At 37.3% G+C, this 22,289-nt stretch overlaps 3 protein-coding genes across 3 annotated transcripts; all 3 read right to left on the reverse strand.

The window, feature by feature from the left end:
* Positions 1 to 998: 998 nt before the first annotated feature.
* Positions 999 to 2,812, reverse strand: LOC114383232 (probable acyl-activating enzyme 6). Its single transcript, XM_028342856.1, has one exon. It carries the CDS (start codon positions 2,749 to 2,751, stop codon positions 1,096 to 1,098), a length of 1,656 nt encoding a protein of 551 aa, XP_028198657.1. The 5' UTR covers positions 2,752 to 2,812; the 3' UTR covers positions 999 to 1,095.
* A 3,598-nt stretch (positions 2,813 to 6,410) lies between these two features.
* Positions 6,411 to 8,600, reverse strand: LOC114384852 (probable acyl-activating enzyme 6). The gene has a single exon (XM_028344666.1). It carries the CDS (start codon positions 8,305 to 8,307, stop codon positions 6,643 to 6,645), a length of 1,665 nt encoding a protein of 554 aa, XP_028200467.1. The 5' UTR covers positions 8,308 to 8,600; the 3' UTR covers positions 6,411 to 6,642.
* A 4,323-nt stretch (positions 8,601 to 12,923) lies between these two features.
* On the reverse strand, positions 12,924 to 21,337 carry LOC114385000. Its single transcript, XM_028344904.1, has 2 exons — positions 21,101 to 21,337; positions 12,924 to 13,829 (listed from the first exon to the last, which is right to left on the reverse strand). The coding sequence occupies exons 1-2, from the start codon at positions 21,192 to 21,194 to the stop codon at positions 13,159 to 13,161; spliced, it is 765 nt and encodes a 254-aa protein (XP_028200705.1). The 5' UTR covers positions 21,195 to 21,337; the 3' UTR covers positions 12,924 to 13,158.
* Positions 21,338 to 22,289: the final 952 nt, after the last annotated feature.

The following is a 22,289-nucleotide window of genomic DNA, read 5'->3' on the forward strand; positions in this document are numbered from 1 at the left end:
ACCCAATGTTTCAAAGTGAAATTTACAAAGGGTCTTGAATTGTGTTTTCTTTAGCCAATGGGAAAAGATGTATTTACATACAAGAGATCAAATTATATATATTAGTACAAATTATATCAATCCTTACATTATTAATAACTTAAAATATAATTCACTATATCATTACGTACATGAAATATAATGTATGTATTACCTTAAATCTCAAATTAAAACTGATAAAAAAAAAATTGAAATATGTAACTAAAAGTGAGTGAAAATGACTAAAGGATCGGAGTTGAAACTTGAGAGAGGCCAATTAGTGCTTATATATTTTATCTTTAGAAAATTCATTCTTATATAGGTTGCACCTCTAAATATAATTAATGTAACTATTCAGATAAAGTTTTTTTTTTTTTAAAAAAAAAAAGCAAATCTCTTCTTTCCTCTAATCCTCTCCATTTTCCTTCAACCAAATAGAATATGACAATTCAATTAAAAAAAGAATGTTGATTGAGTTAATCAACTTCATTATAAAAGAAAGTGATGAAAACGTACTAAATCGTTTTAAGTCTAAAAAGTTTTTTCATTATGGTCAATAATAATTTATTTTCCCCTAAACTTCTTAGATTGCATTATTACAACTTTTTTTGAGTTAAAAGAGTTGAAGTTAGAAGCAAAAACTTTGGAGTAGGAGTATATTAATTTGGATAGGAGCCAATCAAACTATTTTATATATTATCATTTTCTACTTTCACGAAATCTTGAAATGGAGACAGTATTTTTATAGAGTGATGATAAATGTATAATTTTTCTTTTAATAGATTTTCCGGTCGTCATAGAACACACTTCTCAATGCCCCACCACATATGCACATCACTATTTATTCTTCATGATATCTTCATAATAATTGAAATTCATTCATTAAAAACACACACACGTACACAAACAAAACCAAATCTGCTGAATCATGACAAATAATTAATTCCACGTTTCCTAACACATGTAAATTTAATCAAAATCTTGACTCATCAACCTTAATTCATTCAAACAACGTACCAAACCAAAAACCCGACAATATATTGCACTCTTTTTGTACGAAGTGACAACAACTTCACTCTACATGCGACTAGGTATAGCCGGTGGTGGAGCCACCAAGGACCCCATAGCCTTCGCATTCATCCTCAGCACGTGTTTCTGAATCTTCCCCGTCGACGTCTTCGGCAACGCCTCCTTAAACACCACAGTCTTGGGCACCATGAAGTGCGGCAACCTCTCTCTGCAAAACTCCACCAACTCCTTCTCCGACGGCGGCGCCACCAGCCCCTCCTTCAACATCACAAACGCGCACGGCGTCTCCCCCCAGAACTCGTCCGGCCGCGCCACCACCGCCACCTCGTTCACCGCTGGGTGACCGTACAACACCGACTCCACCTCCACGCTACTCAAATTCTCACCACCACTTATTATCACATCCTTTGACCTATCTTTTATCTCCAAATACCCATCCCCATGCATAACTCCAACATCTCCGGTGTATAACCAATTATTTCTAATACACCTTTTTGTTCCTTCTATATCCTTCAAATAACCTAACATCACGCACGAGCCGCGAAAAACTATCTCCCCCGGTGTTACACCATCGCGCTTCACACTAATGCCGGTGGTTGGATCCACCACGTCCACCTCCGTCATCGCCACCGTCCTCACCCCTTGCCTCGCCTTAAACCTCGCCCGCTCCGTCGACGGAAACTTATCCCACTCCTTCTTCCATGCACACGACACGACCACTCCCAGCGTCTCCGTCATGCCGTACCCGTGGCTAACCCTAAACCCCAACTCCTCCGCGCGCGTGAGGATCGCCGCCGGAGGCGGCGATCCACCGGTGAGGACGTGAACCGGATTCTTCACCGGTTCGGTTCTAGTTAAGAGCATGTTGAGAACCACCGGCGCGGCGCACATGTGTGTAACATTGTGTGATTCGATCAAACGGTAGATCGTTGGCGCGTCGATTTTACGGGCGCAGATGTTGGTGCCGCCTGCGGCGGCGATCCCCCACGGGAAGGTCCACCCGTTAGAGTGGAACATTGGTAGTGTCCATAAATATACTGGTTGTTTCGGTACGCACCAATCGATGAGAGAATCTAGGGTCATTATGAAGGTTGCGCGGTGGGAGTGTACTACTCCTTTGGGAGACGACGTCGTGCCGGAAGTGTAATTTAGGGTTATTGGGTCCCACTCGGAGTTGGGCTGGACCCACTTAAAGTTCGGGTTACCCTTTCTTATAAGGTCCTCGTATGTGTCTATGACGGGAGAGCGTGTTATTGCATCTGCATCGTCTTTGATAAGGACGAGGGAAGGGCGTGGTGTGGTTATAGGGAAGTTGGAGAGGGCGAGGAGGATTAGTGAGAGAGAGTGAGAATGGACGAAGACGAGTTTTGATTCACTGTGTCGAAGGAGCACGGAGAGTGTGTGAGGATTCAGACGTAGGTTAAGGTTGTTGAGAATGGCACCACACATGGGTATAGCAAAATGGAGTTCGTACATTGAGGTAGTGTTCGGGGAGAGAACAGAGATGACGTGGCCGCGCCCTAGACCAAGGGATGTGAGGGAGGAAGCGAGTTGAAGGCATCTACGGTGAGTTTGGGACCAGGTGAAGGAAGTGCGGTCATAGAGGATGGAGTGGGAGTCGCCGTAGACGATTGCTGCTCTTTCCAAGAAGGTGAGTGGAGTGAGGGGTGGTGAGTTTGCAGGGTTTGGGGTTAGGTCTTCCATGAATCGTTGTTTGCAATGTAGTGATGGAGAAGAGAATATTGAAGGTGTAGTGGTGATGTTAGGTGATGTGGTTCTTAAATAGTAAGGGATGGTGCAGTTTTAGTACACTCAAGATTCATATATACATTGTGTGCACTGAGTGATAGATATGTGATTCAATAAATTGTGTTGGCACAGGGTATGGTCCAAGGTGAACTTAATGAAGTTCAGCATGGGTAGTTGTTGTCCATAATGTAATGTAATACTATCAACCAACCAGTGGTCTTTAGGGGCTGTTCATTTCTGGTGTTTTTACACGATCTTTCATTTTTATTGATCTTCCTATTATTTCAGCCCATGTGTTTCTCTTCTTTTGCTATTGAATAAGGAAAATGCTGATTTGGTTTCTTTTTACTTTTGATTTAATAATGGTATAAATAAAAGGTTTCTTTTTCCGGCAATATGTTATTAATATTAAGTAGAAGAAGTTTAAAAATATGGAATGTGAGGACAAATATAAATCTACGAACGTGGAGGATTTGAATTGGTTTTTTTAATTCTTTTATGAATGAGATGAAATATACAACAGGACATTTTCTATATAACACCCCCCACATATTTTAATTAGGGTAAAAGAGTTGGTATAAAATTTTTAAAAAAATATTAATATGATTTTCATAAAACTTTTTGTAATAGAAAGTAGAGTGACCTCAAGCTGACCCATTTGCCATCGTGCTTAACCTGAAGTTGATCACCACAATTCCATTATGTGCGATCAGGGTCAAGAAGCAATGATCAGAGTGTGGAAGCATCCCAAGAGTAAGGTGTATGTACATGCTTAATCATCTATTGGGGAATTAACCACTCACACACCCTCTCTATAGAAGAAGATAGATGAGAAATCACAAATGTAATTTATTATTGATTTTCCAAGTGCGCACACACAATACACAACTACATACCCACCCTTTTATATAACACACACATGATGCACTCGGTTTACATATCTAACTAACTAATTGATAAAATAACATAAAACTATCATTTGAATTGACTAATAACACTCCTCTTTAATTTGAATGACTAATAGACACAACTCCTCTTTAATAACACTCATATCTAACTAGCTAGCATATCTCTTAAATGTCTTAACCTATCTCTTTCATGGCCTTTGTAAAAATGCCTGCAACTTATAATTATGTTTTGCAGTGCTCCAAAATTAATTGTCCTTTATTCACTTGTTCTCTAAGAAAGTGAAATCTAGTTTCTATATGTTTGCTCCTTTCATATGCAACTGGGTGTTTAGTTAAGTCTATTACAGATTTGTTGTCTACAAATAACTTGACTTCTCCTGAGTTCTTCACTTTAATCTCTTGTATTAATGTATCAAGAAATGTAGCTTGACAAAAACTCATTGAAGCTATAATGTACTCAGCTTCACATGAGGATAAAGCCATCACAAATTTCTTTTTCAAGCACCAAGAAATTCGTGCTCCTTCACACATAAAAATATAGCCAATAGTACTCTTGCTATCAGATTTATCACCACTTCAATCTGAATCCAAATACCCTAGCAATCCAAATACCAAGAAATTCGTGCTCCTTTCACGTAGCCCATTATTCTCTTGGCTGCTAGCAAGTGAAGCATCAAATTACACTTTGACCCATATCCACTGTGTTGTGATTGATTCTTGTAAAATAAAACCTTCAGTTAATCATCTTCTAGTTCTCTGGATTCAAAGTACGATTGTTTCGACAATTCATTTACCGAGTAATTTAAACACGCATTTTTCAAACATACCTATGAAATCTGACCTGATCATATGAAAATCCTGAAATATCCTTCTTTAATTAACTTTCTCTTGCCACCACCTATTATTGCATTTTTGCTTGGTGGAAAATTGAAGAGCTTTAGTATGAAAAATCTTCAAAATCTGGCCTCAATTTGTATTTAGTAGGATTAAATGTTTTAGAAGTTCAGGCTTCATTCTCTTGATCTCCTCTAGCCATCTTTTGTATCAAGTCCTAAATGTTGGTCCTTTATTCAGACAAGCACCACTACAATAAATATACCAAGCAGAAAGTACCAGCAGCATTATACCTAGTGTTGAATATTCTGTTCTCCAACCAAACAGAAGTTTGTAGATTAATTATAACCACACCCCTTCATGGCATTACTACAGCCATTCCATCACCTAATGCGTCGTCAAAGTACATTTACTTGGTTAGCACTTTGATGGGTGGGACGTGCATGTGTTCTTTTGGTCCATTCATGGCTTAGTTTCGGAATGATAGTTAAGTGCTATTTGTTGTCCTTTATGATATTAATAGTTGTTAACCACTGGGGTCACCCACGTGTATGTGTAAAGTTGTACATCTGGTACCTCTTATATTAATAAAACAATTATTTACTAACCAAAAAAAAAATGTTGTACTTTAATGTCCAGCCATTTTACATATAATTTTAAAAACCAAATTTGATAATCGATCAAGTCAAGACTTTGAATCATTAGATTAATACTCAAATTAGTGGATGGCTAATTAAATCATGACCCACTTTCTTTTATAAAATTTGAAAATTTTATACCCTATCTAAACATAAATATATATTTTTACATAATTATATATAGCTAGTGTGCATAGTATATATATCATATATAAAATTTGTTAATGATTAGTGCATTAGATAATTGTCTTAAGCTTTAACAGATTTAGTATATGATACATTGTATTTATACTTAAGACAATTATGCTGGTTTAATGAAAAAGAGTGCTCGTAGCATTTCCAGTCTGCTATTCGAAAAATATATAGTACTCTTAGAATATATTTCAAATTTGTCATTAATTATATATGATTCTACATGTTTTCTTTCAATGTCATGTATAACTTAGCATTTTGTTCATCTACTTACTTTGTTGTTCCATACGTAAACTCCTTCGATCTCTTCATTTCTTTCCTTTACTATTGTAATAAAAGGGTTTTCACTAGAATGATCTTCAAAATTCGTAGCACTTTTCAAGGTATCACCATCTCGTCACAAATTCATCTTTATAAACAAAAGAATAAAGTGCCAAAAAGAGGTTTACGAGACTCACACCTGGTGCCAAAGGAAGACCCTTAGATGATATATAGCCTGAAGATCGATTGTGCTAGCTTGATCCATTCGAAAGTATGTCTTGTCTTTTCTCTAGTAAAATTGAAAGTTAAAATTCAACAGAAGGGACTTTGAAAATTGACAAACTTATTATCCAATAATCGAGCATGATAATTGATATTCAAAATTAACTCTGTCCACCCAAGACTTAATAGTTATACTTATAAATTTTATTTTAAATATACTGAAGGTATTATTTTATTAAATTTTACTTATGATATTTTTTGATTTTATATATCTAATTGAAAGATAATTATGCACGGATTCTTAGAAATGTCGAATTTAAGAGATCAGGAGAACAAATATCAACATCCAAGTGTCACTATCATTATTCACCTTTCATTGTTTGTTTTTTTTTCTAAAACAATTAAAATAAGCATCATCCATCTTAAATTTTTTATTCCACGTAAAGATAAGAGTTGAATTTCGGGTCGTGACACCCTAAATATAACTTTTTAAAATAACCACAAAAAATAATCTACAATTTTCCACTACACAACATTCATTGTATAATCAAAATACACCTTTAATGTAAACTCTTATTTTATTCAAAACAAAACTTATAGATAAACTTTACTTAGTGATAATGGTATACAATAAGGAACTTGATGATGCAGAGCATGGCTATTCATCAACTAAATGCCAAAAACACGTTGCAGAAGGAGACAACATGAATAGGAACAACCAATTAAGAAAAGCTTGTTGATTTTGACATGCCTCATTTAATTTATAGGGACCACAACTATTTCAGAGTAACTCAGATTCGACTTTGCGTGAAGGAACCCATCTCCTTGGCGATTTGTCTCAGCACAAACTTCTGTATCTTCCCCGTAGAAGTCTTAGGAAGCTCATCTTTGAAAATCACCGTTCTGGGAACCATATAATGCGGCATGTTATCCCTGCAATACTCAATTATCTCCTTCTCAGTGGGTTTCTCTTTCTCTTTTATCTCTCTCTTCAAGCTCACGAACGCGCACGGCGTCTCTCCCCAATACTCATGCGGCCGCGCCACCACCGCCGCCTCGTTCACCGCCGGGTGTCCGTACAGAACCGACTCCACCTCGACGCTGCTCAAATTCTCGCCGCCGCTGATTATAACATCCTTTGACCTATCTTTGATCTCCAAGTACCCATCTTCGTGCATCACGCCAACATCCCCGGTGTAGAACCAACCGTTCTTGAAACAACTCGCGGTTCCTGAAGGGTCTTTCAGGTAACCTAACATCACACACCCACCTCTCATCACAACTTCTCCGATGCTAACCCCGTCGCGCTTCACGCTCTCCCCGGTGGGACCCACCACGTCCACCTCCGCCATCCCCGCCGTTCTTACCCCCTGCCGCGCCTTCAGCCTTGCCCTCTCCGTCGCCGGCAGCTTGTTCCACTCCCCCTTCCACGCGCACGACACCACCAACCCTCCGGTCTCAGTCAAGCCATATCCATGACTCACGACAAACCCCAACGCCTCTGTTCTGAAGAGCACCGCCGCAGGCGGCGGTGCTCCGGCGGTGAGGATCTGAACCGGCTTCTCCAACGGTTTATTATCAGGGGAGTTGGTTAGCATGTTGAGCACCACCGGCGCGCCGCACATGTGAGTCACGTGATGGCGTTTTATGAGAGAGTAAACAATCTCAGCGTCGAACTTGCGGACACAGATATTAGTTCCGCCCACAGCAGCGATCCCGTACGGGAAGCTCCACCCGTTAGCATGGAACATCGGAAGAGTCCAGAGATAAACCGGGTTCTTCGGAACAGCCCAATCAATAAGAGTGTCCACTGAAATAATAAACGTTCCACGGTGGCAGTGGACAACGCCTTTGGGAGACGACGTCGTTCCAGAAGTGTAGTTAAGTACCATCGGGTCCCACTCGGAGTTGGGTAGGACCCACTTGAATCCCGGATCACCCTTGCTTACAAGCCCCTCGTAGGTGTCGAGGAAATTATCAACGGCGGGTGCGGCTTTCTCTTTCTCCACGGTTTCGTCTGTGATGAGAATTAGGGTTGGGCGTTGATTTTGGTTTTCAGGGAAGAGAGATAGGGCTTCGAGGACGAGGTCGCGTGAGGCGCAGTCGACGAAGACCAGCCTGGAGTTCGCGTGGCGGAGGATGACGGAGACGGTGCGGGCGTCGAGGCGGGTGTTGATGTTGTTGAGAATTGCGCCGGCGAAAGGGACGGCGAAGTGGAGCTCGTACATGGCGGGGACGTTCGGGGCGAGGACGGAGACGACGCTGCCGCGGCGGATGCCGAGGGAGGAGAGGGAGGAGGCGAGCTGGAGGCATCGGCGGCGCGTGAGGGACCAGGTGAAGGTGGTGTGGTTGTAGACTAGGGAAGGGACGTGGGCGTAGACGGTGGCTGCTCTGTCCAAGAAGGCGAGTGGAGTGAGAGGGGATGAGTTAGGAGCGCTTGGCTTCAGCTGTTCCATTAGGAGAAAGATTCTCTGAAGCAAAACACACACCCACGCTGCTTCTGAATGAATGAACAGAACGTATATACACAGCGTCTTGCTGATCGTGTAGTGATGTGGGAGAAATATATGTTAAATCATTCATTTCCTCTAATATTTAAGAATGATTTAGTTAGATCTTTTCGTCCATATTTGCACGTGACTCTCTTACACTTTCTGATAATTCAGTAAATCTCATTAGATAAAGTGATGATTAAAAATTGTCTCCTTGTTCAATAAATCTCATTAGATAAAGTGATGATTAAAAATTGTCTCCTTGTTGTTGTGTTATTATTATTATTGTCTTATAAATTAAAAAAAGAGTTGAATTATTATAAAACAAAAAGCTCGAATCCCTAATCTCTTTTTTCATGTTCTTTAAACCATAAAAAATCCCATGTGGCTTTAATGAGATTTAGTGTTCCCATGCATGGGATTGACAGCATTGAAGTGTCGCATGTCCACTGTGATAATGTTTTGTGGCTCTGTAGAGTATAGATCTGAGAGTGGCCAGAAATAGAGGAGAACATGACGGTGGTTGAGATCAAATATTAGGGTTTTCAGATTGTTGCTCTTGCTCCTCTTTCCTTTTTTTTTTTTTTTTTTAAAATCTCCGTTATGACTTGCATTTGAGATTTTAATTTGAATTTGAGATTTTAATTTGGATTTGATTTTCTTTTATCTCGATTGTGACTTGCATTTGAGATTTGATTTGATTTGGAATTTTAATTTGGATTTGAGATTTGGTTATGGTTCTTATAGAACTAATGTGTAATTTTGCTTTTAAAAATAATTTGTGGTCGTTTTGAATATTTTAATATGTGAAAACTAGTAATTAATCGTTTTTAACTTTCATAAAATATAAAAGTGATATGTATCTCTAATTCATTAACACCGTTAACTTTAATTTAGACGAAATGAGCTAATTGAGTTATTTTTAAAAATTAGAAGATGAAATTAAATAATTTAATAATTAGAATAACAAATCAAATTTTAAAAATAAATGAGAGGAAAAACAGTAATTCAAGCATTTCGATTCCCTAATTTCTAAAAAATGTGTAGAGGTCTCGACTGTAACGAATCTAATCATCTAACGTGACGTACGAAAAGAAAAAAAAAGGCTATGGTTAATGATATGAAATGATGCAGCGAATAAAGAGGTACAGAAAAGTGTATATAATATAATGTGAATATAAATTTCTTTTTTGCTGAATATGAAATAGATAGAATAAATAGAAAGTGTAAAGTGAATATAAATTTTAAGAGTAAAGAAAATAAAATTAGTAGTTTTAGAATAAAAATGTTTTTAAAAAATAAATAGTAATTAAAAGTAAAGATTAAAATTTAATTTTAGAATTTCTTAAATGTATTTAATCATTAATATTTTTATAGCCATATTTTTTATTTATTATGTATTTAGTTATTATTTTTTCATAAATAGTTTAATAACTGATTATTGGTTCGGTTGGATGCACTGTTACACAATTAAGTACCGAGCATGATTTCTTTTCTTTTTTTTGGGTGGCATCATTACAGAGTACAGACATTGGGACCTTTTTAATTTTTATCATTATTATTCACATAACTCCCAAAACAAATTAATATCGCACTCGTTTCCCTCGAGATTAATTCCACCTAATGTCACTTTTTTTTACATCGACTTCTCAATGAGTTTTTGTTATTTTTTTTATATGTTTTGTCATGTTGAGAAGTTGGGTTGGGAAATCTAATTCTCAACCTATTTGTATGTTTTTTTTTTATCATAAATGCAAGTTAATAGTAAAATTTAATATAAAATATTTTTTAAGGAAATATAAAATATTTTATTTAACATAAAAATTATCTATTTTTTTATTTAGAGTTAATTATGAACTAGAATTAATTTTAAAGTGTAAAATTAAATATATAAAAATATACCTTTTTTTCTAGAAGAATGAATTTTAATTATTTGTATGTTAAACTCAACGCTAATAACAATTTATGAAATTTATTAGTATATTAAACTTTTTGTGATAAAAGTATTTTAAATTTTTTATTTATTTTAAACCAAACATATATTTAAAAAGTCATACAAAAAATATGATATATACTGTATAAATTTTTTATATATAATACTATAAAATACTCTGAAATTTAAGTGATATACACAAAAAAAAATACATAAAATGTTAAAGTAATATAAATATTAGTATAAGTGTTGTGATTTAATTTCATTTCAACGACACAAATCACAAATCGATGAATTTAAGAAAAAAAAATCATTCAAATAAGTCTAAAAAAAATCGACTTGATTCATTTTTCAATTTTTATTGCTTTGAATTTGAACACTTCTAATACTAACTTCTTCCTGAATACAAGTACCCTAGCAATATTTCTTAGAAAATAACATATAAAGTTGAATGCTATAATATGTAAACCACGACACCCGCTATTCTTTGCAATAGTTATTTTATTGAGCGTCATTCTCTTTGGTCTTTCGGCTGCTGCTGGTATCAGCATGCATTTTTTTTTTGTTTATAAAAAATTGTAGTAAAAATACATTAACTGTGCCGTAATGGCTTTTTTCTAGAAGAATGATTCTTAATTGTTAGTATACTCTAGATAGCATTCTTAGGATCTGAATCTAATTTATTGTTGATTTGCTTGATTTCTTAGACTTCTAAACTCCGACTTGTAGTGACGTGACATATTGAAGTTCTACATCGAATAAAAAAAATTTAAAATATACTATATAATTAAAAAATAATCCTTATTTTATAAATTAATTTTGTAGGATTGAATCAATCTCATAAAAAATCTAATTTCTAACATTGAAGAACTGGTTACATCTATTTAAAAGTTACTTAGTTATATTTTTTTGTCAACCAAAAATAGAATATTATTAAAAGAAGCAAAGGGTATAAAAGACATACCCATATCAAAATTACAAGATTAAGGCCTACCATCCAGAAAGATGTAATATATGTCATATAGCCGAAGTGTGTTCCCTTCATAACTAACAGTAACCCTTCCCGGCTTCCCCCAAACGCAGCATTCCCTCCCCACGTTCTTACTGTTTTGAAACCAGGGAATATTATTACAAACAATTCAGACAGTTTTTCACGTTGATATACATAGAAACTTCAAAATATCTCTTTCTGGGATGTCTCCAATACTAAAATTTGCTTTAGAAATATATATGTAGTTATGTCCTTCGAGATTTGGTTCTTTATATGTCTTGGATATGTTGTATTTTGAAGGATATTTCAAAACATAAAGACTCACAATATTGCCTAGAATAACTTTGCCTCATTAACAAAAAGTTGGTCTAGTTGGTCCAATTCGAAGGAATATACTAATCACAGATGAGTTTGATTCTCATTACCGATGTGATAATTTTGTTGGAAGATAATTTGTAACTCTTTAAATACCTTTGTAATCTTATTTTATAGGCTTAAATATGTTTTTGGTTTCTCCAAGTTCGTACTTTTTTATTTTTTATTCTTATAAGTTCATCTTTCTAATTTTAGTCCTTATAAGTTTAAATATTTTTAATTTTAGTTTATGTAAGCACAAGTTTATAGGAATTACAAATGAAAAATTAAAATATCAAAGGGACTAAAATTGAAAAAACACACTTACAAGAACTATAAATGAGGCTCGTTGAATAGGAAGCAAGACTCACTATTTAAATGGCAATTGTCTATGGTAATTATCTTATGACAATGGACTGAATTTGAGTCCGGTGCATGGTTGGATTCACATAAATTTCATTAAGTAGAATATGGTAGAAAGTATATTATTAGCATTTATCTTGCAGCTATTGTCTGCTAAACTGGGGTTAGAGGTTCAAGGATACCTTTCTGCTCTCAAATTTCAGACGTGATTTATTGTTGACAGTTAAGTAGGTAGGTCATTGGTGTTCTATAATGCTGACTACAGCCTACAGTAATTAATCAGTTTTGCATAAGGAAAAACATTTCTTCTGAGAAAAGGAAAAGCAAAGTTGCAATCCCTTTATGTTGACATAAGTATGACCGCAAGAAATGTTTGTTTGTTTATCAAGTGGACTAAGCAACACTTGGTTTGGGAAAGACTTTGACAGTATCAGAACCTGAAACGCCTGTTTTTCAACGCGTTAATTCTCTTTTACGAAGAGGAGTAATCTCTGAAATTTTTTCTTGGAAGGGTGGTACCGGAATAGATTTTGACTACAATGCTCGGAAAAGCTGATATCACCACAAACCAACCAAAACCGTGCGAGCACAAAATATATATATATATATATATATAAAAGAGGAACACTAAGAACACACTCTCTAAATGTTTCTCTAAATATCTCATGAATCATCTTTGGCACATTTTTCTTACACTCACATCCTTTTATACACGATTAAATTTATTGATGAACCTAAAAAGACTTGCATCACATTTTTCTGTATATATGCATCCATCCATATACTCATCTTATCATGCACTGAAAAAAAAAACATAAATCTGCGAAAGGCAAAGACCCTTTCAATCTTTCATTTTACACATCATAGAAAGGTGCATGCACTTTAACAAGCAAGAACACCTCAGTGCTGAGTTGCTCTAATCAACTTAGAATAGGATGGTTAAGGTAATGAAAAGTCAAGTTATTTTGATAGCAGAAGTCAAGGTATAGGGCCGATTCAATGTTTCACAAATAAAATAATATCCAAATAAAATAATGGTTTGTACAGAACATGTCACACAAATAAAAACAGCAGATATTGGAGGGAGTTCAATGTAACTTCACTTGTATATAGGTAGCCATTAACAACATCAAACAAGCTTTAACATTACGTATAAGAGTTTCCCCAACCAACTCTAATCTTCCTTGGCCATCTCAGTTGTATTCTCTGGTACATCTAAACCAGGTGAAGCTATAAGCCTTTCCACTGGAACTTTAGACACATCACGGCGTACTCCAATATCAGACATCAATCTGCCAACACAGTAAAAGCTAACACCAACCAATGCCAAACCACTAAAACTGGTGGTCATAAAACGAAGCGGTGTAGAAACTAAAGTACTAGCAGCAGCTAAGTAAGATGCTGCTTGCCCACTGCGACCAACACTGACACTTGTGGATACAAGAAGACCTGTTTTGCAGTAAATAGCAAAGTCTTCACAGTTATTCTTGAAAATGTTGTAGACACCAAACCCATTTTCAAGAAGAAATGAAGAACGATGAAGGACATCTTCAGTTGGATCAGAAGGAGCAAGAGTGCAGGTGCCTCCTCGAGCTTTGGCTAGAAAAAATGCAGGTGAAACCCCATATTCAAAGATGTATAGATTACCACCATAAAGGAAACAATCCAAACAGGAAGAGATGACACCATCAGTCCTAGTTTGATCACCGCATCTTGGGCACGGAGTGTCGGAAGAATGAGAGGGAGATGAACTGAAAAGGAGATTGTCCAACACAGTTCCTGTTCCAATTTCTTGACCTGCTCCTCTGGTAAAGTGGATCACCATTCCATCACCGACATATATTCCTGGTATTTTGCATGAAATCAATTGGCAAAACCAAGATGACAATTTCAATACCATACATTAATAAACAGAAAAATGCAGGTTCTTAGCTCAATTCAAGTTGAAGTTTCTAAATTTCAAATATAGAAAAGGACTAAACCATGCAACAGGATCAATGGCATTGACATCTTACTAATTTGACCAAAATGCTTATTAATCCTAGAGTTCTTGTTGATGGTATCTTTTCTGTCCTCAAGTTGTCTTTATACAGATAGAGTGATAGAACTCACAGATAAATTGTATGAATTAAACAGTGTAAATGGTAAAGAGAATGCAACGGTTTTTGATTAATGGAAATATTGGGAAAACTACAGCAAATATCCAGAGCAAATGCTCCTCCAGAGAAAAGATTCTCCTCGTACAATGATAACAATAAACGTGCATGCCCACAAACACTACTCCTCCCCCCATATATTACTCACGGCTAACCACTTCCTATAATTCAGGGATATTCACGGATTCCCTTTGCCATATCCCTAACAGAATGGTTCCCCACCTTCTTACTCCTACGAACGTACACTCTCCACACAGCAGGATTGGGCCTTTCATTAATACTAGGCCCAGCAGTGGTTCTATCATTGCCTCCCCCAGAAGCAACAGTCTTGTCCTCAAGACTGAAGGAGGGAAATTGACTTTTCAGAACTGATTCGTCCTCCCAAGTGGTGTCTTCTATCGTTCGTCCCTTCCAACGCACTAACCATTGTCGCACGCGCTGTCCACCTTCCGTGACCGACCTTGAAGCCAAAACTTCTTCCGGCTCTTCTAAGTCCTCTGGCTCCACCTCTAATCCTTCTGGTAATTGTGGTTCAGCCGAATAGTTCCCTATGGCCTTCTTAAGTTGAGATATATGAAACACAGCATGAATTCTACTTCCTTCAGGCAGCTTCAGCTTATAGGACGCAGCTCCTACTTTCTTAAGGATAGGAAAAGGGCCAAAGTATCGTGGAGCAAGTTTTTGATTAATGCGTCGTGTCACCGTCTGTTGTCGATGAGGTCGAAGCTTCAGAAATACCCACTCACCAACCTCAAACGAATACTCCTTTCTGTTCTTGTCAGCATATCGCTTCATCTGTTCCTGTGCTCGAATCAATTGATACTTTAATTGACGTAAAGCCTCGTCACGATCAATCAACTCTGTAGCTACAGCCTCCACCTTAGTTTCTCCTTGAAGAAATCTCACCACAGTAGGTGGTTTTCTTCCATACACTGTTTCAAACGGTGTTGTACCCGTAGACACATGAAATGTGGTATTATACCACAATTCTGCCCAAGAAATCCATCGTGACCACTCCTTCGGTTGTTCTGATGCAAAACAACGAAGATATGCTTCCAAACACCGATTTACCACCTCGGTTTGCCCATCTGTTTCCGGGTGATAGGAAGAACTCATACTCAACACCGTCCCTTGCAAACGGAATAACTCTTTCCAAAATAAGCTGACAAATAAGGGGTCACGGTCGCTGACAATAGATTGAGGCATACCATGAAGACGCACCACCTCCTTGGTGAAAATCTCAGCCACCTTTCTTGCGGTGTATGGATGCTTTAAGGGAATAAAGTGTCCATACTTAGATAATCTATCCACTACTACAAAAATAGCCTCATACCCCTTTGATTTTGGTAGACCAGTTATGAAGTCCATTGAGATGTCATCCCAAATCCGCTCCGGAATTGGTAATGGCTGCAACAGACCCATGGGAGAAGATGCAGAATATTTTTGGCGTTGACACACATCACAACTCTGCACAAATTTCTGAACTGATTTTCTCATTCCTACCCAATAAAGGTTTCCAGCTATTCTTCGATACGTGCGCAAAAACCCCGAATGGCCACCAGTAGCGGAAGAATGAAATTCCTTCAACATTAAAGGTATGCAATCAGAACTTGAAGACAACACCAACCTGTTATGATAAAACAACCTTCCTTTTATCAATTGGAACCCCGGTTGAGATGTAGGATTTTGTTGTAAATCAGTCACCACTTTTTGCAAATAAGGATCATTCCTGACTTCATGTTGAATTTGTTGCTCTTGCAAACATATAGGGAATGAAGTTATTCCTTTTAATTCTACTTCTTCATGAATCCTTGATAGTGCATCAGCGGCTTTATTTTCAGGACCAGGTTTGTAAACTACTTCAAAGTGATAGCCTAGTAACTTAGCTATCCAATTCTGCTGATCAGCTGTAGTGATACGTTGTTGTAGCAAGTGACGTAAGCTCTTCTGGTCAGAATACACCACAAATCTTCTTCCCAACAAATAAGGGCGCCAATGTTGAACAGCCAGCACCAATGCCATTAACTCTTTCTCATATGCTGACTTGCTCAGATTATTTTTAGATAAAGCCTTGCTGAAGTAAGCGATGGGTTTCTTTTTCTGCATTAATACCGCACCAATTCCTCTCCCAGATGCATCACATTCAATCTCGAAAGGTTGTGTAAAATCTGGAAGGGTTAAGACGGGGGCTTGAATCATAACGCTCTTTAAATTCTCAAAGGCCTTCTGTTCCTCTGGTCCCCAATGAAACCCATCTTTCTTAGTTAACTCGGTTAACGGTTTAGCTATCTTGCCATAACCAACAATGAATTTCCGATAGTACCCGGTCAACCCCAAGAATCCTCTCACTCCTTTAACATTGTGAGGGATTGGCCATTCTAAAATGCTATTAATCTTAGCTGGATCTACTGCCACCCCCTGTTCAGAAATTACATGGCCCAGATATTCCACCTTTCTACTCGCAAAACTGCACTTCTTTTGATTAACTACAAAACAGTGATGCTGCAACACTTCTAGCACTTGAGACAAATGTGCTAAATGCTCTTGCCAACTTTTACTATATACTAAGATGTCGTCAAAGAAAACTAGGACAAACTTACGGAGGTGTGGCTTGAAAATCTGATTCATAATGGATTGGAAAGTGGCCGGTGCGTTTGTCAATCCAAACGGCATCACCAAGAATTCGTAATGACCTTCATGCGTTCGGAATGCTGTTTTCTGCACGTCTTCTTCCTTCACTCTAATCTGATGGTAACCGGATTTTAAATCCAGTTTAGAAAAATACTTAGTCCCATGTAACTCATCCAATAGTTCATCCACCACAGGTATAGGGTATCGGTCCGGAACTGTGACCTTATTCAGCTCCCTATAATCGATGCACATCTTTCTTCTTAACTAAAATGACAGGACTTGAAAAAGCACTGGAACTGTTTCGAATGATACCTTGACTCAACATATCTCGAACTTGCCTTTCAATCTCCCCCTTGTGGTGATGAGGGTAACGATAGGGCCTTACACTAACTGGTCCTGCCTCCTTTTGTAGTTCAATGGTATGATTAATCTCCCGTTCTGGCGGCAGCCCTTTGTGCTCTTCGAAAACTCCTTTGAATTTGCTCAACAATTCATCAAGTTCCTGTTTCTGTGCCCCAATCAACTCTGGTGTGTCTTTATTCACTGCTGGTACCATCTCTGCTTCTAACAAGCTGTGCAAGGAATCCATTGAAGTATGAACTGTGTTGTTCGTTGATACATCCTGGGTGGTGAAAAATTGGCCCTGCAACTCTACCCTTTCTCCTTCCCAAACAAAACTAATGGTCATTTTCTCCCAATCGAAAGTCACCTTTCCAAACCTTTGTAACCAAGCCACTCCCAAGATCATATCTAGATCACCCAATTCCAGAACAAAAGCATCAATTTGAGTGGTAAACTTACCCAAATGTACTTCCATATTCCTACATCTCCCCTTTGTTGTTACTCGGTGACCGTCACCCAATTTTACTCCCATGGATCTTCCATGTTCCACATTTAACCCCAATGCAGTGGCCACATGAGGTGAAACGAAATTATGACTGGCGCCACTATCAATTAGGACCACAATCGATATTCCATTCAAACTTCCCTTGAGGCGTAGTGTAGTAGGAGGGTTATTGCTCAATGTTGTTTTTGATTCAGTGATTCCACACAATCCCATAGAGTTGCAATCTAGCACTTCTTCCTCATCTTCCTTAACTTCAATGGCTATTACCTCACCTTCTTCATTAATCATTTCATCATCTCCCAAAATTACCAATCTGAGTTGCTTCTCAGCACATTGATGAAGAGGGTGATACTTTTCTCCACACCGGAAACACAACCCCTTCGATCTACGCTCCATCAGTTCCGCATAAGGTAGATGTTTGAGGCCACGATTGCGCTCGCCTACATACCTTCTTCCTTCGTCACTTCCAGATTTCGTGGTACTGTTGCTTGAATTCGCATTCCCACTTGGGTTAGATGGAGAAGAACCCGTTTTGCTTTGAACCGGCCCATTGGAATAATTATTTGACCCGTTTCCTGTTCGGGTCAAACTCGGGTTATGATGAGACCCAGAACCCATTTTCCAATTAAGCCCAGATCCTGCTGACCCACTTCCTTTCCAATTGTGTGGCCCACCAACACCACCCCTAGGCAATAACGACCCACGCATCTCCGTCTCCACATCACGAGCAATCTTCATCGCCTGAGTTCTTGAACGTGGATTCAGTGTCCGCACCTTCAGTCGAATATCCGTCTTGAGTCCTCCCATGAAGTAACCCAGGTACTGCTCCTCTGGTAGTCTCCCTACCTGTGACGACACATACTCAAAAGCAGTGATGTACTCATCCACCGTCCCTGTTTGCTGCAAATCTTTCATTTCTTCGTAAGGGTTATCACTTTGCCTTCCACCATACCTCTCCATTAAGGCTTGTTTCAGCTTCAACCACGTCAGGTCGTCCTCTGTCTCCCTTAACAAGTTGAACCAATGAATTGTAGCTCCTTCCATACTTAGCTTCGCCAGTCTAATCTTCACTTCTTCTGATGTACCTTGAACTTCAAAGTACGTTTCAGCACGCGTGATCCATCCCACTGGGTCCTCACCATCAAACGATGGTAATTCCACCTTCTTCACTGCCATCCGATATTCTGACATCGTCTCTTCCGCCGCCGACGACACCGGAGTTGTTTCAGGCTCACGGCGAAAACTTGCAAACTCTTCTGTCAAGGTGTTACGGAATTCTGTAAACGTTTGACGAAAAGTTTCTTCCAACGCCGATACTCGCTCTTCAAACGTCTTCTCCATGGATGTTACCCGATCCTCCAACTCGTCCAGTCTTGTCATCTTCTTTGGCATAAATCACCCTTCACTGGTTCCTTTCGAACGATCCGGCAGGTCGGACCAATGATAGAACTCACAGATAAATTGTATGAATTAAACAGTGTAAATGGTAAAGAGAATGCAACGGTTTTTGATTAATGGAAATATTGGGAAAACTACAGCAAATATCCAGAGCAAATGCTCCTCCAGAGAAAAGATTCTCCTCGTACAATGATAACAATAAACGTGCATGCCCACAAACACTACTCCTCCCCCCATATATTACTCACGGCTAACCACTTCCTATAATTCAGGGATATTCACGGATTCCCTTTGCCATATCCCTAACAGAATGGTTCCCCACCTTCTTACTCCTACGAACGTACACTCTCCACACAGCAGGATTGGGCCTTTCAGCAGGATTGGGCCTTTCATTAATACTAGGCCCAGCAGTGGTTCTATCATAGAGCCTAAGCTTCGTTTAAGTCTCCCACCAAAAAGAGTAGCACATTCACACAGCCTATGTCTCATCCCCACCTACCATTCCTTTTACAAAAAATTAACCAGTCTAGCAAAGCATTCAACCTCCACATTATACGTGTCCACATTGACGTCCAATATATCCCTTAAAATCAATAGGTTACATAATTCATGCAGTTAGAAATGTTCGTTTCCAAATTAATCAAATATCAGATTCGACATTGGCTTACATAAATAGCTAAACAAAGTTTAATTTTAAACTTATTTCATATGTTTGTCCAGTTGTAGAAGTTACATATTTCCATTGTATTTAAGGAACAACACAGTAAAACTACAAAGATAGAAGATTGACCCACAACTGATCACACAAATGAATAATTAACACAGTTCAGCAAAATAACAAGAATTGTAAAATTGATTATAAAAAACTATTAGTTATAACTTTTAGAAGAAAATGAAGACATTCAACAATTCATTTCTTAAGACATAACTTTCTAAACCTTGAGACATAACCGGTATTAAAGGGACTTCTTTAAATAGATAATGGTCCACATACTGGAAAAAGTAACAAATAAACACTATGCAAAAATCAGAGTTAGTGGGTTTTTGCATTAGCTTCTTCTTATGGTTAAAGCAGAAACTATCTTTCCAGCTCCATAGGTGCTCTTGGTACAATGATAAGTGCTATCAACGACATGCAATTCCATAAACAAATCTACAAAACATTCCTTAGTCATTAGAAAATATCAATCCCATTAATGAGCTTTTTATACAGAATGATTTGAACTTTGAATGTCAACACTGTAGGGCTTAAATCATAGGCTCCCAAATCCTACTCATTAATGAATAATTGAACACAAAAGATTGCTAGTAATTTGAACAGTTGGGCACTTGAGATTGAATAAAGACCCAAACTTATCATTTTTTTATCTCCTTTATCCCAGATACCAGACACAAGCCAAGAGTTACAGCACAACCACATTACATCACCCACCCACCAACAACCCCCACCAGAAAGCAAGAACCAACTCTCCCACTAGAATTGGGGGAAATTTACAGGTTCAAAGACACAATCCTTATTGTTGTCCCTTTATATCTCTCTCGATTAAATTTATGGTAAATTTTGTTTGATTCAGGAACATCATTTGTGAATAGTAAAGCAACTAAGCTTGATCCAACAATAACTAAGGTGCTAGAGCCCTTCAGCATGCAGAAATTTAAATTTGGCCGAAAATTGCAGTTCCTATATTATATTGCAAACCCAACACGTGAAACTTCTGTATCTACAATTCACATTCTAAACTGAATAAATGTCAACCCTAGTTACCCCACATCCATTTGAGAGTTTCCAATGCAACAACAGAACAACGAAAACAAACAAAATATAAACAGCTCCAAGTTCTAACCAACACTAACAAGAAAAAAAAAAAATTGGGCCTCAAAATTGATGACGGCAAGGAAGCGAAAACATTATCCAAACCTAATTTAAAACAACTACCAAAAGGGGAAATACAAAAAAATCTCAAAATCTATCGAGTTGAAGCAAATTCAAGTGCAATCGATGAACACCCAGAAAGCAAAATCCGAAAAAGATGACGAATGTAGAAATAAAATAAAAAAAAAACGAAATGGATTAAGAAAGAGACCGTGGTGTGCATAGATGTACGCTTGCCTCCAAGAGTAAATGTGATCACCGGGCTTCAGTTGTTCCCGATCGATCATATTGGACAGCACTCCCATTTCCTCTTCCTCTCTTTCTCTCTCTATGAAAACCGAAGCCCAACGAAAATGGTATGAATAAAGAATTTCAGATTACATCCTCATCCCTGATTTCTGTTATGATGACACTCTCTTACAACTTACGCTTCGCTTTAATTAGTTTTAACTGCTTATTTTGTTGCGTCACTTTCCAAATTGTTAACAGTAATGTCAGTTTTTAGACGAATATTTGGCTGGGAAGTGTGATTACTAATTTGTTCCTTAAATTATTTAGTTTAAATGTCACCCTTGAAAACAAAACTTTCAAGCACATCAAAAATTAAAATAAAATTATTTTTTATGTGTATTACAGTAAGTATAAATAAATTGAACTATATACAAAAGACAAAAATTTACAAATATTGTATACATAAAAGTCAAAGTAAAAATGCATGTGGGTCCATATTTTTATTATGTTATTATATTTTATTTTTAGTTAATTATAAAAAATATATCAATGAAATAAAAATAATAAACTTAAATAATTTTAAATGTTTGTCTTGGAAAGATTTTCTCAATTGATTAATCAACAAATTTTTAATGTTTTTTCTTTTTAAATTTGAGAATCTCAATTGAAATAAGTTAATACTATTTTTCATATTAATTTGATGTAACTTCAACTCAAATATGTTTCTTTTTAATTTTATCGTATAATTCTTTGTGACATTATAGTCGCTGGGTTAATACCATAATTCTATATGATGCAACAATTTATATATAATGCTCTCTTTCAATCATCCTTTCAATGGGTACAAAAAAAAAAATCGAATAAAAGCTTGAATGGACTCTATGATTTTCAGTGCAGCCCAAGTTCTAATATTTTAGAAAAAGGTGATGTTAGGTGCATCCAGCATTATTGTTGATGCATCTAGCATTTTAAGTGATTGGATAAAAATGTATTTCACTTAAGTTGATTCATATGAGTCAATCTGTATGAGTCATACAGATCATGTTGATCCATATGAGTCATATGGATGAACTTAATCCATATGATTCATATGGATCAACTTGATCCGTATGCTTAAATTATACTTACGGATCAAGTTCATTTGTACAAATTATATTGATCAACCACAA

Source organism: Glycine soja, chromosome 14, assembly GCF_004193775.1.
Source record: "Glycine soja cultivar W05 chromosome 14, ASM419377v2, whole genome shotgun sequence".
NCBI lineage: Eukaryota > Viridiplantae > Streptophyta > Magnoliopsida > Fabales > Fabaceae > Glycine > Glycine soja.

What these genes read in the sequence shown, in the direction of transcription:
- LOC114383232 (XM_028342856.1), bottom strand. Translation starts at nt 2,751, where the DNA reads ATGGAAGACCTAACCCCAAACCCTGCAAACTCACCACCCCTCACTCCA.
- LOC114384852 (XM_028344666.1), bottom strand. Translation starts at nt 8,307, where the DNA reads ATGGAACAGCTGAAGCCAAGCGCTCCTAACTCATCCCCTCTCACTCCA.
- LOC114385000 (XM_028344904.1), bottom strand. Translation starts at nt 21,194, where the DNA reads ATGGGAGTGCTGTCCAATATGATCGATCGGGAACAACTGAAGCCCGGT. An exon ending in GTACATCTATGCACACCACG is followed by an intron (nt 13,830 to 21,100) that starts GTCTCTTTCTTA and finishes GCAAAATACCAG; the next exon opens with GAATATATGTCGGTGATGGA.